The 17,449-nt window shown below is 44.2% G+C and overlaps 1 protein-coding gene across 6 annotated transcripts in view; it reads right to left on the bottom strand.

Annotated features, from left to right (window-relative positions):
- LOC106575258 (nck-associated protein 5) overlaps window positions 1–17,449 on the bottom strand; it is a 157,883-nt gene that overhangs the window by 16,100 nt on the left and 124,334 nt on the right. For 5 of the 6 annotated variants that reach the window (XM_014151655.3, XM_014151657.3, XM_014151665.3 and 2 more), the window contains 5 exons: window positions 12,858–16,450; window positions 11,879–11,984; window positions 7,593–7,677; window positions 2,341–2,676; window positions 270–394 (listed from right to left, as the gene is read on the bottom strand). In XM_014151655.3, the coding sequence (XP_014007130.3) occupies window positions 270–394; window positions 2,341–2,676; window positions 7,593–7,677; window positions 11,879–11,984; window positions 12,858–16,450 (4,245 nt within the window). Of the gene's footprint in view, window positions 1–269; window positions 395–2,340; window positions 2,677–2,700; window positions 2,810–7,592; window positions 7,678–11,878; window positions 11,985–12,857; window positions 16,451–17,449 lie in introns of those variants that run through there. The other variant, XM_014151670.3, reaches the window with a different exon arrangement.

Below are 17,449 nucleotides of genomic sequence, written 5' to 3'. Positions count from 1 at the left end.
CTCCTAACTTCATTGATACTGGACGCAGAGACATAAAAATGGTATCCACAACTTCATCTGACTCTGGGGAAGTAGATCAAATCCCTTTAATATCACTGTATCCTCAACAGATTACGGAGATACTCTTTCATAATGATAATGCTTCTTGGAGATGTGATATTGTATAGGGATTGTACAGAAGCCACAATAACTATGCTCTTGCAGTCTATTTTGCTCCCAAAACACCACCCCTTTGACATAGGCCTAATAGTGCGTGGGAAGTTTCTTACACTGGATGAGTTTAGGTCCTTGGTGTTCCTCTTCTTCTCCACTTGTTCCTCGTGGGCCTCAGTAGTGACTGTGTGGCTGGTGCTGCATAACTCTATCTGACTCAGTCGCTTCCTTCTGATCACATCTATCATTCAAAAGTAAAGAGAAACAAATCATGAGACATAGACAACAACCAAACCCACACACTCACACCAGGAAGAGAACCTACGCATTGCGTACATAGAGGGCGGAAAAAAAACATGTCAAAGCTCTTAGGTCCCGGAGTTTCAGTAAGACTCATATCTACATCCCAAATGGCACCCTATTCCCTTTATAGTGCACTACTTTCGACCATGGCCATAGGTTGCCATTTGGGATGCATCATTAGCTAACGCTATGCCAAAATAGTTGTTAACCTTTGAAAGCACACGCTGTACAACATGAGCATGATGCTACAATTTCTTTAAGTGTGAGGGAGTTTGGCATTTCATCTATTAATAGTCAATGGCATCCTCCCTACAAAGACTACACCGCTACATCTCTGACTTGAAGCAGCCCCGAAATACCATCTTCAAACTGTTACCCCCAATGACAAAGCATCCAATGATTGCCACAGCTGAGTCAGTGTGAATTTTAATGACTACCTACCCCTTCCTTCTCTCTTTTTTTTCTCTCTACAACATCCTACCTTCTCCTGACAATATAATTAACTGGGCCTCGTTGGCCGCGGCGCCGCGGGAACATCAGCAGAATAATTTGTATTGTGCCGAGGACAAAATAGTCCTTTCATTTTCTTGACAACCTGTGAGGGAATCCGTGGTGGAGATTAGGCTCCTTCTCTAGTCCTTATAATGACAGCTGCTGGTCATGCCTACCTTAACTGCAGTACTTAGGTCACACAGATCAACACTAATTCCCTGATTGCATAAATCACTGGGATCACTCATCCCTATACTGTACGAGTACATTGTTAGTGTTACTTCCCCCAGCCTATATGATCCCTCTCTCTCTCCTTCCCTCCCTCCCACCCACCGTCATGCTGTTGTGTTGCTGCGGTGAAAGAACAGGCAGAAGGTGGTTTATGATCTATGTCGCTTATTGTCGCTAGTGAGTTTGCGTGTCTAATTGTATTAGCGACTTATCCTTGGGATATGGTCTGTGGGTCGTATCATCCGGAGGGTTTTGTGAAGGTGGGTGGGGGACACAGTGTCCTTTGTTAAGCAGAGCTACAGAATGTCACTCAGAATACCAAATCAAGCCTGATAGGCTTGTCCATCTAGTCCAGCATTCTACAAAGGTAGAAGGTTTTCATTTTCACTGAATACCTTCAAGTGGAGAATGGATCCTCTGTTGAGATTGAGAGGGAAGAACATGTATAGTGAATTCTTGAGAGTGACTTAAGGTTCATACTTTTTTATTTAATCTTCATTTAACTAGGCAAGTCAGTTAAGAACAAATTCTTATTTTCAATGATGGCCTAGGAACAGTGGGTTAACTGCCTTGTTCAGGGGCAGAATGATAGATTTTTACCCTGTCAGCTCGGGGATTCGATCTAGCAACCTTTCGGTTACTGGCCCAATGCACTAAACACTAGGCTACCTGCCGCCCCATAATGATGTGAATTGAAGTAAAACACTACCAACCTCATTGCGCAATCAAATTGAGCCAGCGAGAATCTGAATTTTATCCTCTCTCATTTTATACACAGTTTATAGATGGGTTAACACCAAATAGGGTTTCATGATAGTGGCCAAACATCCTCTGAGCCAGCCCAGCTATTCTAGCGTTTATATGCAGCTGCGGATCATTGGTTTACCTAACATAAAACCATTGGCATGAAACAGAGACAACACAGAGCCTGTAACAGTGGTTGTGTCCCTATCATTGACTTTTCTCCTTGAAGTGTGCACTTGAACAATCCACCTCACATGATGGGACTGGACTAGTATAAGAACATTGGTGTGGACAGCCGATGCTTATGGCAATCCAATGCTTCTTAATTCATAAAGGGGAGTGTGGCACGCTTTGGGAGATGGGTATAGAATGGGGACGTAACGGGGAGGTTGATATGAGGTGAACCCCCAGTCTTACCTGAGGTGGATGGTCTGGGAAGGCAGCTCAGGGCTTCCTGTCCACAACTTCTTCCAGTAACTGAAGGGTCAGACAGGGAGTGGCCCAGGGCACTGGTGGGTGATGCATGCGGGTGGGTCTCAGACAGGGAAGGCACTTTCACATGGGATGAGGAATGAGCAGCAGAGGCCGAGAGGAGGTCCTGGTCAGGATCAGTGGAACTGTGAACGCTCGCCATCATCCGGTCGGGGCTGGACTCAGATCTGGGAATGTGGCGCCCGTTGACCCGGGTGACGGAATCAGGGAGGGGGAAGGTGCCAATCCCGCTGTCCAGGGTTCTCATCTGGCAGCTGGAGCCTGGGGGGGTGGGGGGGGGGGGAGACAGGAGAAGCAGCGTGTGATGATGGGTGGGGGGGAGCAACGGAAAAGGAGGAGGAGCCACTGGATTGGATTCACAAGCAACTGAAGGGGTTATGGGTAAAAAGGGCATCTTGGGTAGGTTCAATACGATAGGAGAACGAATGGAGGCAAAAGCAAGAGAAACAGGAGCATTACTTCACGTACGGAGCACCTGGGTACAATCCAAAGCCAAATCATTACGAGAAACTGTAGAAATGTAATGCAGGAAAAAGGTCTGAACTTTTCGTATTACTTTGTCCAGTAATATGTGTGATACGATCTGTTGTGTGTGTAATTCATCAGGTTTATTCCTATAAGTGGTTATCAGCCCTCTATGGTCAAATCTGTATCACTTCTTCATAATATTAATAAAGGTACCTGACTAATCTTGAAAAGGATCTAAAATGAACGGCCGCTTGTAAGTCCTAGCTCTCTCTGCGTTCCCAATCTAATTTCACCCATTTGGAACCCAGCGTGACTTTAGAGTGCCAATTTATTTGTGATTTTTCTCCCTACCTCCTATATCAGCATTATGTTGATTTACACACATTCGCCGAACTTGATATGTTCCACACTGCGCAGTGATCTAAGAGCATTGTCGCAACAGATGGACAGCGCTTAAAATACACAGTTTTGCAAAGCCTCTCCGAGCGAGACAGATGGATGGCTGTTCGGCATGATCCAATTCCATGTAACTGTGAATGATGTTGGCTAATCATTCTGTGCTCATGACTTAATTGCAACAATTTGGGTAAAAAAAAGAAAGAGAATGTTGAACTGGTTCTAACATGAATTCAGTTTAAAGACAAAAGAGGGGGAAAGGTCTTATGGCTAATATGACTGCAGCTTTGACATTCTTCTGTTCTCATTCTAGGTTACACAGTATATTGCTGCATTGCAAAAGTAGAAAATATCAATCTAGCATTATATATTTATTATAGACTAGTTGAGGATGGAAAAACCTTGGAAATGATTGATTACATTACATTGATCCTTTCGAGTACGCAGTTGTTTTGGAAGATGTTTTTCCCCATAGAACAATCTGTAAATTCTGATTTCTTTCTTGCCTTTCATGGACAAGCATGGGACCTATTTTTTTTAGAGTTGGGTCGATTTCTGCTAGCTCTGCCCTTAACCCTGGAGCTTGGTCTTGTAACGCCCAGACCATAAACATCCACTTCTTCTATATGCCCTAACACATCCCTCCATCGAATGAATAAATGGATGATTGAATTAATGAATTCATAAATTAACTGTTTCCCCTGAAAGGGTTCAAGGCATGTAAGAGGTAGCCCTCATAACTTCCATGGATATGCTTTAGTACAAATACCCATAAACATAGGGTTCGCACAACAACATCTCCTAACAGCTGCATCAAACCCTCAAAATTAAAACCAAAGCTCTTTATTAGAGGCAATGCACTGCTGTTGTAAAATACATTATTAACCTAATAAAGCAATATGTACAGTCCTCTCTAAATGTGCAACCAGACATTCAATTAAACCAACAGTGCATCAAAACAAGAATTCATTCAATTATGCATCAGAAACGTCCCACTGGATGACTGGGAGTAAACACAGTCAACTTAAATCATGCTATTAGTGCACAGTTAGAGTCATATTGTAGGCATACGTGTCTTCTTCTGCCTCTCTTGCACCTCCTACTCCGCAGTAATGTGTGAGAATGAGTTGTAGCTGAGGTGGTCATAAACCACCTCGATGGACAGATGGCCTGTTATGTTGCTCAGATTAATCTGCAATAAGTCATCACGGGGCGGTTGTGGCAAGCCCCTAAAACAGCAGCTGATCAATTACTACAGATTCCTGCATTATGCATCAAGTGCAAACCAGTTCAGAATGTCTCACATTCTTGATCCTATATTCAAGGAAAAAGACAGAGAAGATAAAGAGGGAGATAAATAGAGAAAGGGAAATAAAAGAGAAAGTGAGGAAGGAAAGAGAAAGAGAAAGAGAAAGAGGGAGACATCCGTACCTCACAAAGCATAATAATCAGAGGAGTTGATTTGGCAGGGGTTTTCAATATGCCCTTTGCACTCACACTATAACTAGGTCTAATATGGACCTCGAAGCCAGTTCCACAGTCAGGGACTGGTTTAGACCTGGGACACCAGGTTGGTGCATATTCATTATCAGTTAGAAGAGAAAACCAGCAGTACTCTGGACCTCGAAGGGTATGATTTTAATGCCCCTAGGGTAATACGATCTAAAATCAAAGGAAAAAGTATCAGAGAGGGGCTGAAATTGTGTTTACTGTGATCCCAACCACTTCTACATTAAACCTCCAGGTGATAGAGGGCAAGCTCTGCAGACCAAATGACATGTTATGATGAGGACTCATGTAAAACCCAGACATTAACCACCATCACAACTGCATGGGAATTACAACCAGAGGTCATGACTGTCGTCACATGACCGAGACCTCAAACTGTTAAAATCAACACGTCGAAGGTCAAAACATGAGCCATTTAGTATCTATTATCTATGCATAGTACCTCTACCTACAGATAACTTCAATTATCTTGACTAACCTGTAACCCTGCACATGGACTCGGTACTGGTACCCGTATATGACCTCGTTATTGTTGCTCTTCATTTTTTTTTATATAGTTTATTTATTAAATATTTCATTTTTCTTTAAACTGCATTGTTGGTTAAGGCCTTGTAAGTAAGCATTTCACTATAAGGTGACAAATAAAATGTGATTTGATTTGAACCATGAGAAAGCCACACCTCATAGACTCACGAGTCCTTCTGCATCCTTTTCTAGTTTCTAGTTTTAATCCCTGCTACAATATCACATTATGTCAAAACAAAATGCAATTTTGTTTCTAGTTTCTTGTGTGTCCAGAGAAAATAAGTGAGTTCAGGCAAATGTGTGACATATTCTACCCATAAAAGCCCAGGGTAAAATGATATGCTAGGCTGGACTTCAGGACCTATAAGTGGACTCTGCTTAAATCTTTATGAGAGCTTTAATTCATACTGAGGGGAGGTTGGATAGATGTGCTTAGCCGGCAGAATTAAATATGCCATTCAGTTAATTAGAATACAGAAATGATTAACAATCTTATTTTGGGCTCTGTTCCACGATATGGGGCTTAGTTGAATCAGGGAAATGTTCATACATCCTGGATATTTTCCCATGTCAAAACAATTTCTGGCAATATTTGTGTGGTAGACCCCATCAATACAGATCATATAAAAATGACTTTGAGCCAAAGAGAGCAGCTTTTATAAGTAACGGTATATAGGCCTATGTTTTCCATGTTGGATGTAAATGATGTCCAAAATAACCTAAGTCTAGGTCCATAATGCCCATCCTTTAGATAAATCTTGATTTAGATAGTCAACATAAATTAGTTATATTGAGCGAAATACTGCTTACCAGCAGCCATATGATCTGTGTAGACCTATTATGTGCATGGAAATAAATAAACAAAATTAAGCAACGGTGTCACGTCCTGGCCAGTATAAGGTTATTGTAGTTTGGTCAGGACGTGGCAGAGGATATTCGTTTTATGTGGTTCGGGGTGGTGTGTTTTGTTGAAGGGGCATTTGGTTTAAGTATTCCGGGGTTTTTGGGCACTGTTTGGTTTTCTGGTATTCTATGTTTAGTCTAGTATGTCTAGTTCTATGTTTGGTTAATTAGGGTTGGGACTCTCAGTTGAAGGCAGGTGTTGTCTATCTGCCTTTGATTGAGAGTCCCATATATTAGGGTGTGTTTGTTATTTGTGGGTGATTGTTTCGTGTTTAGCGTAAGTAAGCCTAACAGGACTGTCAGTTTATCGTGAGTTTGTTTTTGTTATTTTGTATATCCATTTTGAGTTTATTAAATGTTCAAAATGAACTATATCAACTCTGCTGCGTATTGGTCATCTTTTTCCGACGATGATTTCGTTATATCGTCCTCCGACGAAGAAATCCCTGACAAACGGAGATCATAATCTTGTGTGAAAATAAGAACAAACTTCAAATATAAAGGAAAGACCCCTATAGTTCAAGTCGAGGCATCCCAAACACCTTTTGCACAGGTTGTACATGACTGTTTTGCTGCTCTCCTGTTCACGTAATGCCAAAGCCAGACTAAGTGAGAGAAGACCCCATTCCTGAATGGACAAAAGTCTTCTCTTAAAAGATAGACTGAGTGGCACAATAACTGCCTAAAGCATTACAACAGAGTGAAAGGCACCTAGCATTATACAGCTCTAATAAACATTGATTACCCTGTCCAAGTCCCGTTCCCTAAGAATGCCTTCCACCTGCCAATGAATGACAAACTGCCCAGCATGTAAAGATCGCCTTGTCATTGAAATAGTAAGTGGGTGTTGTTGCATATAATTTTCTCATCACACATTGTATGCTACCAAAGCTCTCAGAACAGCAGCTGCCCCGACAACCCTCAATGTCTTAGCCACGTAAATAACAATGTGCGCTAGCAACGCTAAAAGGATTTTTGAACGCCAGAGACAGTAACCATTTTGTTGATGACCTCAATATGCAGTGGGAGAGTGGCGTGATAATAAAGACTCACTCTGCCAGTGACAAGACGAATCAGTCCTGCAAAGATGCAGGAAATATTGTATAGGCTCTAAGCTTACAGTTTTTCACTGGTATGAGAAAGTGTTACATATGCAAGTCCCACATGCATTTGCCTATAATAAGAGACTGTTTGTAAAATCTATTACAGAAATATTTTACACAGAGAGCAAAAGTTGGAGATGTATTGCTGGTGACTACTGAAAATGTCTATGTTGAAAAATGTATTTTAATGTTGCTTATTTGCACTAAAACGTTATATGTTTTCAGACGATAGCTCAAAGTAGAGTAGGCCTACGGCTACAGTAAAAACCTTACCTATCATGTGGTCTTGACATGACGTCTCAGGGGTGGGGTCCTCATTCTCTCCTTGCAAGCTGATCTTCTGTGTCACAATGATGGTCTGGTGGAAAAAAATGAAGGATGAAGTCAGTATGCATTTACCTTGAGTTCTCACAACATATAATATATATAATATAAGTTCTAAATCATGTCGATGACAAATTTGTTTAGGCATAATGTGGAGGGAGTGAAATGTTACAATTGACCCAGTAGGTGGGGTTAAATGTAACAGGCTACGGGGTTAAATGTAACACTGTCTCCAATGTTAAAAATTAAAGGGTAAATTGAGGGTTTTGAAACTGATATTTGGATGATCTTTTAGGCATGTCATATAGACCAAAAACTCAAAATGTATCAAAATGAATATATTATATCAGCATTCAAAAGTGTCAATTGTACTTTTTAGGTATTATCTTAGTTTTACTGCAAAACATGATGTAAAGAAGTAACATATTATGTTAATGTGTCTAAATACCATATAAGGTACTGTGCTACAACTATTCCCCCCACATAGGGGCCTATACTAATCGGAATCTTGTGAGAAAATACAAATATTTATTGTCATCAACTATACCAATCAAAAGACCTTAGTGATAAAAATGCTGTGTTTAGATACATGGAGAATGTTCCACAGGTCAAAAAAAGAAAAAAAAGAGAAGCGGAAGGTATATTAACTTAAGGGCCTCAAAACCATTTTTTTTGTCAATAAAACAGAAAAGAATTGATGAATTTAGGCATTTAGAGACACTACCCAAGCATTAGCACGTTGCACAACAGCTTTCTAAGTGGTTTGGTGTTGCGTTTTCCCTTGGTCTCCCCTACATCATTGTAATGTGCGTTGCATTGTATTCATAATTGCTTTGCCGCATGTGTGTGTATTCAATCTTTTGTATTGTGGCCTTAACATTCCGTGAATATCATCTGTACAGATAATAACAGAACAAACTGCTAGTTCAAGGACATGTCTTCTATGATTCATAAACCCCAAACAAGCAAAGTACACTTTTCTATACTTTCTATACTTCTATGAAGCCAGACATCCAAAATGTCAAACGCAGCTAAGCTAACACAGATGCAATAGCTGGCATATTCAGATAGAATGTTATTGATATCTATTCTGTTTGTCAAGATTTCCATCACACTCTGCTCACCCATTTGTCCCTTTAGCGCTTAAACAAACCAATAGTGGAAGGCGATTCATCAATTCTTTAAGCGATGACTCAAAACAGAATCAACAAACACCTTGGATTTACAGAAATTACTATTACATTTTCAGAGCCTCTTTCATAGTAGGTAGTTCTGTCAGGGGATGCAACAAGGTAATTGATCTAATATGGAGGAGGGATAACAGAATGTGATGTTGAAAAAGTGTTCTCCGAAGGTATAAAGGGGATTTTCAGGTCATAAACATTTATTTTCTTTTGTTGTATTTCTGTAGAGGGGAGATAGAGATGAAGCTGCAAGGATAGTATTAAACAGGCCTTTGTTGAATTGAGTGTCTGCGATAAGAGCCTCCTATTTGCTATCAAAATTCCCCATCAGCTGGATTGAATTTCCTGCATATTGCATGTGGACTCTCTTTTTTCATTCTCCCCCTGCCTTCCTTGCTCTCTCTCTCTCTCTGTCCCTGACAAAGTACAAAGAATATCTTCTACAAGGTCAGAATTACGTGGCATTCTAAGTCTTTCAGAAACCATTTTTTTCTATGCAAAGCTTAGTATGTGGTTTAACATTGGTAGCATATCTCCCAAATAAAATCAAATTTTATTAGTCACATGCGCCAAATACAACAGCTGTACACCTTACAGTGAAATGCTTACTTACGAGCCCCTAACCAACAGTGCAGTTTCAAAAATACGGATAAGAATAAGAGATAAAAGTAACAAGTAATTAAAGAGCAGCAGTAAAAAAAAAGATGTACAATATATACAGGGGGTGCCAGTACAGAGTCAATGTGTGGGGGCACCAGTTAGTTGAGGTAGTATGTACATGTACATGTAGGTAGAATGACTACGCATAGATGACAACAGAGAGTGGCAGTGGTGTGAAGAAGGGGGGGGGGGGGGGGGGGGGGGGGGGGCAGGCAATGTGAATAGTCTGGGTAGCCATTTGACTAGATGTTCAGGAGTCTTATGACTTCGGAATAGAAGCTGTTTAGAAGCCTCTTGGACCTAGACTTGGCGATCCGGTACCGCTTCCATGTGGTAGCAGAGAGAACAGTCTATGACTAGGGTGGCTGGAGTCTTTGACAATTTTTATGGCCTTCCTCTGACACCGCCTGGTATAGAGGTCTTGTATGGCAGGAAGCTTGGCCCCAGTGATGTACTGGGCCGTTCGCACTACTCTCTGTAGTGCCTTGCTGTTGGAGGCTGAGCAGTTGTAAAACCAGGCAGTGATGCAACCAGTCAGGATGCTCTCGATGGTGCAGCTGTAGAACCTTTTGAGGATCGGAGGACCCATGACAAATCTTTTCAGTCTCATGTTAGTTTGTTGGTGATGTGGACACCAAGGAACTTGAAGCTCTCAACCTGCTCCACTGCAGCCCTGTCGATGAGAATGTGCTCGGTCCACTTTTACCTGTAATCCACAATCATCTCCTTTGTCTTGAACACATTGAGGGAGATGTTGTTGTCCTGGCACCACACAGCCAGGTCTCTGACCTCCTCCCTATAGGCTGTCTCGTTGTTGTTGGTGTTCAGGCCTACCACTGTTGTGTCATCGGCAAATTTAATGATGGTGTTGGAGTCGTGCCTGGCCGTGCAGTCATGAGTGAACAGGGAGTACAGTAGGGGGCTGAGCACGCACCCCTGAGGGGCCCCTGTGTTGAGGATCAGCGTGGCGGATGTGTTGTTACCTACCCTTACTACCTGGGGGCGGCCCGTCAGGAAGTCCAGGATCCAGTTGCAGAGGGAGGTGTTTAGTCCCAGTGACCTTAGCTTATTGATGAGCTTTGAGGGCACTATGGTGATGAACACTGAGCTGTAGTCAATGAATAGCATTCTCACATCCTGTAGGTGTTTCTTTTGTCCAGGTGGGAAAGGGCAGTGTGGAGTGCAATAGAGACTGCATCATCTGTGGATCTGTTGGGGCGGTATGCAAATTGGACTGGGTCTAGGCTTTCTGGGATGATTGTGTTGATGTGAGCCATGACCAGCCTTTCAAAGCACTTCATGGCTACAGACGTGAGTGCTACGGGTCGGTAGTCATTTAGGCAGGTTACCTTAGTGTTCTTGGGCACAGGCACTATGGTGGTCTGCTTAAAACATGTTGGTATTACAGACTCGGACAGGGAGAGGTTGAAAATGTCAGTGAAGACACATGCTAGTTGGTCAGCGCATGCTCGCAGTACACGTCCTGGTAATCCGTCTGGCCCTGCGGCCTTGTGAATGTTGACCCGTCTAAAGGTCTTACTCGCATCGGCTGTGGAGAGCGTGATCACACAGTCTTCCAGTACAGCTGGTGCTCTCATGCGTGTTTCAGTGTTATTTGCCTCGAAGCGAGCATAGAAGTAGTTTAGCTCGTCCGGTAGGCTCGTATCATTGGGCAGCTCTCGGCTGTGCTTCCCTTTGTAGTCTGTAATGGTTTGCAGGCCCTGCCACATCCGACGATGGTCAGAGCCGGTGTAGCACGACTCGACCTTAGTCCTGTATTGACGCTTTGCCTGTTTGATGGTTCGTCGGAGGGCATAGCGGGATTTCCTATAAGCTTCCGGGTTAGAGTCCCGCTCCTTGAAACCGACAGCTTTAGCTCAGTGCGGATGCTGCCTGTAATCCATTGCTTCTGGAGGGGGTATGTACGTTCGGTCACTGTGGGGACGACGTCATCGATGCACTTATTGATGAAGCCAATGACAGATGTGGTGTACTCCTCAATGCCATTGGAGGAATCCCGGAACATATTCCAGTCTGTGCTAACAAAACAGTCCTGTAGCTTAGCTGCTTTAGTGTGCTCTCATATTTGTGTGTGTGTGTATGTGTGAAGGTTGGCGGAATTTGCAGGTGTGTACACAAACTAGACATACGACATGGAAAATATTATGGCAACAGTAAATGATATGGAGTATATGTACAATCCAATAAACAACTGACCAACATGAGAGCACGGAGGAAGTGGATACTGAGGTTAGAGGAAATAGTGAGAAAATGGTGAGATTATGAGGAAAGATGGACAGGTAATAGAGAGAGGGCGCAGTAGAGTGAGAGACCCATGCAATATCCTAGAAGCCTAGCAACGTTTCATTACAGGACCCCTTGCTCACTCACAGCTGTATCGGAGCAGATCTCCATATCTCCCCTCATATCGCTGTTTCTCTTGGGGATGGAGATGCCAGGGAGAGATTCAGCAATGGAGTCGCCCTTCCTCACACTCCTGTATAGGAAACAAGATTTGATTCATTTTCTGTCTGTCTGCTTAACCAATTTCATAGGAACTGTGCAGGTGGAAAGAGATCCCGGCTGATAAATTCCATTGTTCTCACTCAATATGGCCGCCACATACACTGAACAAAAATATAAACGCAACATGTAAAATGTTGGTCCCAAGTTTGATGAGCTGAAATAAAAAATCCCATGACTGCGCCCCGCCCAGTCATGTGAAATCCATTGATTAGGGTTTAATTAATTTATTTAAATTTACTGATTTCCTTATATGAACTGTAACTAGCAAAATCGTTGAAATTGTTGCATGTTGCGTTGATCTTTTTGTTGAGTATAGCTATCCCCCTACCGTAGGATCTGAAAGAACCTTTTTTTAACTGCTCTTCCCGACTTCAGTCTCATTGAGTGATAAATGTTTGTAACTACTCTTGATAAAATCTGTCAGCTGAGATTTTTGGTATTATATACATTTATGGGAGGAGTGGTAATTCTGCACTCTTCCAGCCAAGAAAGCTCAGGGCTGACCGTGTCTCTAGATTCCAGGCTAGGAAGTGCTTATGTTCACTCAAGTAGAACCATAACTCAAAGAGGCAGCTGGTGTTGCTGTTGTTTAGCTGTGCGTGTTTTTGCCTCTACATGCATGCATAATGTAGCAAGACTTGTATTTTACAGCAGCATGAACACTGAGAGAAATGTTAAAAGGACAATCCGCAATCACTTCAGCATCACAGGAGACAAGTTATCTAATGAGTGTTCTTTTTCCTGATCAATTCACTGTAATTTGTGGGAGGTTTTTACCCATGACTAATTATGCAAATGTACTTGAAATATTTTTTTTTACGAAAGTTACTACGGTAATACAAACCTGCCAAGAAGCTCTTTCATGAACTGGTCTTTCCCAATGTAGGTTGTAGAACACTGGATCTGATTGGCTATTTGTCCCATATGAATATTGCAATGATCCATGATTGAGCTCAGCTTGTTCTCTGACAGCGTCAGCTCTGGACTCTTTTCGAACTGGCTGTCGTTTTTCTTCTTGTCCTTCTTTTTGTCTGATTTCATCTGTTTGCCTCCTAGCACAGATCCAATCTTCAGCTCTTTTTTCTCATCTTTCTCTTTTGAGGAGGTGGTGTCTGATTTCTTTCCATTCAAGGCTGGCAGCTTGCTTTTACGCAGGCCGAACCAGTTGGCCAGAGACGGGCCGGTCTTCTGCTTGGTCTCCGATGCTATTACCTTCTCTTGACCCTGACCTTTCTGGATATTCTCCTCAATCCCCATCATGACCTTCTCCTCGATGGTGCAGACTGTGGGGCTCACTGGTTGCTCTCCCTTATCGATCGCCCCTTGGGAACAGCCTGCCTGGACTTTGACGCTCTTCACAAGGTCTAGTTTGCCGAGGCTGAGCACTTTCCCAGCCTTTGTTGTGGCCTCCGGGCTATAGACAGGAGAGGCCGGCGACTCAAACTGAGGATGAGATGCGACCTTCTTGGGATTTCGGGAGTTCTTCAAGCTGATCCGGTCGGCGAGGGGCAAGCTACGCACTTCTTTCTGATGTGGAGGCGTGACGCTCTCCCCCTTTGCAGTGCTCCATGGCCCTTCACCAGTGGAGCCCGATTTGGAGGCTCTCTCCGGAAGGCCCTGGTGGCTGTTAGAGCCTGTCATACCTCCGTAGTGGCTCAGCCTGTTGCTGGGGCAACGGATCGGACTTTCCCCAGATCCGCTACTGGGTTTAATCTGTAAGCCCTCTACAAACGAGCTCTGCCTTGTTAACGAGTTCCCCCTCTCTCCAGAGTTGGTGATGATCTGGGTTCGAATCTTCACATGTCCGTCCAACACGCTGATGTTGGGTTTTTCCATGTAGTGGGTGCTGAAACTCTGGCTGCGAGCTTTCGCCCCGTTCATCCCCAGGACAGGCTTTAGGTGAGGTTTGGTCGTGACAGATATGGACCTCTTGAACAGTCTACGGTCACATTCAGACTTGTCACCAACCCCCTGCTCTGCCAACTCAGAGGTGTGTGCCTCCTCTTCTTGAAGGATGCACTGGACCTCACCCTTAGTCTCCATGATAGAAGTCATGGCTAATGAATCAACATACACTGCCTGAAAACTGTCACATGCGAAACCATTTGAAGTCACAGTCTCTTTGGAGACCAAGTTGATGTGTTCTTTCTCTTGCTTTCCTGGTATTGTGGTGAAGCCTTTCTGCAGTGAGGGGGGCGATTTCACAAAAGCTTTGAAGCCCATAGGAATGCGTGTCTTTGATGCTTTTTCAGTGAAATGTTGAGTGCTAGTTCCAGAGACGGGTGGATTTGCCACTGCCTGGGGAGGTTGAGTCATACTACTGTGAGGTTCTGTTGGACACTGAGGGTGGCCCTGCAGCGTTTCAGGAAAACTAATAGAGGTCTTATACAACATAGGATGCCTATTGTCATTGGTACCTTTCTGACTTGTAAATGTGCTTTGAAGCGAAGAGCCACGTTGAGAGTTGTATGAGGGAGGAGGGACATTCTTTGAGATTTTAGGTGCATTTTCAGGGTGATCAGGCACATGCCCTGAGGCTGAGGAGGGGAGGTAGAGTTTTGTGGGGACCCATTTCGAAGTGCCTTTAGAGGGGGTCTTATTTGAAGCAGGGTGCTGCTGGCTCGATTTGTCCAACAGTTTCTGAGGTGCGATTGCGGTACCGTAGCCTGCATCCAGGTCTATGGTATCTTGGCCCTTGTATGGGGGTGGTGGTAATGAATGTTGCATATTTGGTACAGGCGGGGGGTGGTAACACGGGGGTGGCCCCCTCACAGTTGTAGGCATGGATTTTTGAGCCCCTGGTTTAAGTGCTTGAGGTGGCCCATCATAGTTTGGTCTTATAAGTAAGGAGGTGGTGCGGCCAGGGGGCGGGGGAGGAGATGGGGACCTGAGTTCAGTTTTGCTGCTGGCTTCACAGTGTCTGTCTCTGGTAGGCTGTTCCCTGTAGTCCACGTGGTCCAAATGCCTTCTTGGGAGGTGTGGGGAGACGGTTGGAACACTAGATGAGGAGCCCTTTGTCCAGTCATTCCTGCCAGGAAGCTTGTTGTTCACTGCCTTGGGGCTTGTAGTGCAGCCTGGAGCTTTGATGAACCTGGACATCTTGACCGGAGGAGAAGAAGGGGACTTTGACTCCTGAGCTGTGAATCCGGAGGTTGGTCCACTGTTGCTTGTTTCTGTGGTGGAGCCCTTAGAAACCTTCAGTGGAGATCCTTTCCCCCGGCTACTGGGGATCTTTGAGCTGATGGCCTTGGGGCTGGTGGAAGCATTGTTCATGGGAGGGACAGAGTGGCCTCGATTGGAAGGCGGCTTTATCAATTTTCGCAGTGGCGTGACGTGCGTTTGCAGCCTCTCTGGGCTTCCCTCCCTGCTATTGCTGCCGTTGTTGCCTACCTTATGACGAATGGGCCTATCATGAGGCGACAGTGCTGCATACTCAGCAACCCCGTTCTCCTTCCTCCCAGGAATCTCTTTCCGAGCCCCAGCACCAACAGAGGACTGCTGAGCACTGAGATCAATGGGCTGTCCGTCAGCATCGAATATGGCCATGATACTATCCTCAGACTGGGTTTTAGCCCCCTTGTGTTCCTTGATTGGGCTGAAGGGCCTGGGCCTTCCATCAGCAGACTGAGTTCGGCCAGGTTCCCTCCTCAACCACTGTACGGGAAGCAACTTGTCAGCATCTCTTGAGAGCCTCTTGATGTCCTTCTGCAGTTGCTCAGCTGTCCGGCTAACAGGCCGGTGGTCACTGACCTCAGAGTGCAGATCCTCAGGGTCGGTGTCTGAGAGGTGGAGGGGGCATTCAGCCTCTGTGGGGCTGATGTCAAAGTGCAACAGGGAGGGGTTTAGAACAGCCGAGGTCCGCCCCCCGGAGAGGAAACTGTTGATGAAGCTTTTGAGTTTTTCTGGCCGCTCCTTGGAATTATAGCCGGGCGGGTGCTTCGTACCCATGCTGCAGTTACTATCCCCTACTATGCCACTGTCCTTCAGCCCGTCCCAGCTACACACACTGTCCGAGACGCTGTGCGACAGCTTCCTGAAGTACATCCAGCCTCCATCCTTACTGGGGACGCTGTCTCGTCTGCAGTATGCCGAATGTAGCGACTCATCGTCCGCATCATCAGAGTCGTACACAAACCTTTTGCCCCCCACCCCTGAGACAGTGGTCCTTCCCACACAAGTGGCCTTGGAGATTCCCTTGCTCCCACTCTTAATCCCCAGAGAGTAGATACCCTCATTAGAGTTCATGCAGTCCTTGTCGCCTGACTTGGAGACCCAGGAGGATGAGGAGCCTTTTGGTTTTCTCCTCTGGAGCTTCCGCAGACCTTCTAGGATGTGGCTCTCTTTCCTCCTCGTGGGGAGCTGCTCCTCCAGGGGGGCGCAGATGTTCCCGGGTGCCGAGGAACCCAGGCTCAACCTCTGATCCCACGTCAGAGAGGACTGCAGGAGAAATACAGAAAGACAGAAGTTATTACAGAACTCAGAGAGGACAGTGGGAGATTGAGAGACAGACACACAGACACGTCATTCGAAAATTCAGGTAATTGAGCTGTGCAACAACAATCCGAGCATGAATATAAGGGTGGTCAAGCAGCTTTAGTACTTCTCAGAGGATTTGTGACCATGGCCCACTCTCATTCTCTACAACAGAGTTGGTTGTGGAGTCATATCATTACTTTGTTAAGCTGTTACTCAGTCTGCAATTTGATTTACTCCCTTTCAAATGGTCTAATGGAGATACTAAGTACTTTGGGTTATGGCTCAAGCTAAATATTTAATGCATTGATAAAAAAAAAACTAAAACGATGAAATAACACATATGGAATCCTGTAGTAACCAAAAAAGTGTTAAGTAAAATATATTTCATATTTGAGATTCTTCAAAGCATCCACCCTTTTCCTCGATGAAAGCTTTGCACCAGCTTCATGAGGTAGTCACCTGGAATGCATTTCAATTAACAGGTGTGTCTATTTAAAAAGTTAACTTGTGGAATTTCTTTCTGTCAAGGTTTGGGATGAGTCGGACTGCAGAGTGAAGGAAAAGCAGCCAATAAGTGCTCAGCATATGTGGGAACTCCTTCAAGACTATTAAAAATGCATTCCAGGTGAAGCTGGTGGAGAGAATGCCAAGAGTGTGCAAAGCTGTCATAAAGGCAAAGGGTGGCTACTTTCTTTCTTGTTTAACACTTTTTTGGTTACTACATGATTCCATGTGTTATTTCATAGTTTTGATGTCTTCACTATGTAGAAAATAGTAAAAATAAAGAAAACCCTTGTATGAGTAGGTGATCTAAAACTTTTGACCGGTAGTGTTCAGCTATGTGTTACTTAAATATTTTTTTAAGCTGATTGAAACCCCACATTGATAAAGTTCATAAGTGAGAGAGACAGAGACAAAGAAAAATAGAGACAGAGACCGACACACACAGAGTGAGGAGAG

The sequence above is a fragment of the Salmo salar genome, chromosome 17 (genome assembly GCF_965601325.2).
Source record: "Salmo salar chromosome 17, fSalSal1, whole genome shotgun sequence".
NCBI lineage: Eukaryota > Metazoa > Chordata > Actinopteri > Salmoniformes > Salmonidae > Salmo > Salmo salar.
This window is presented reverse-complemented; position numbering and strand designations above follow the sequence as displayed.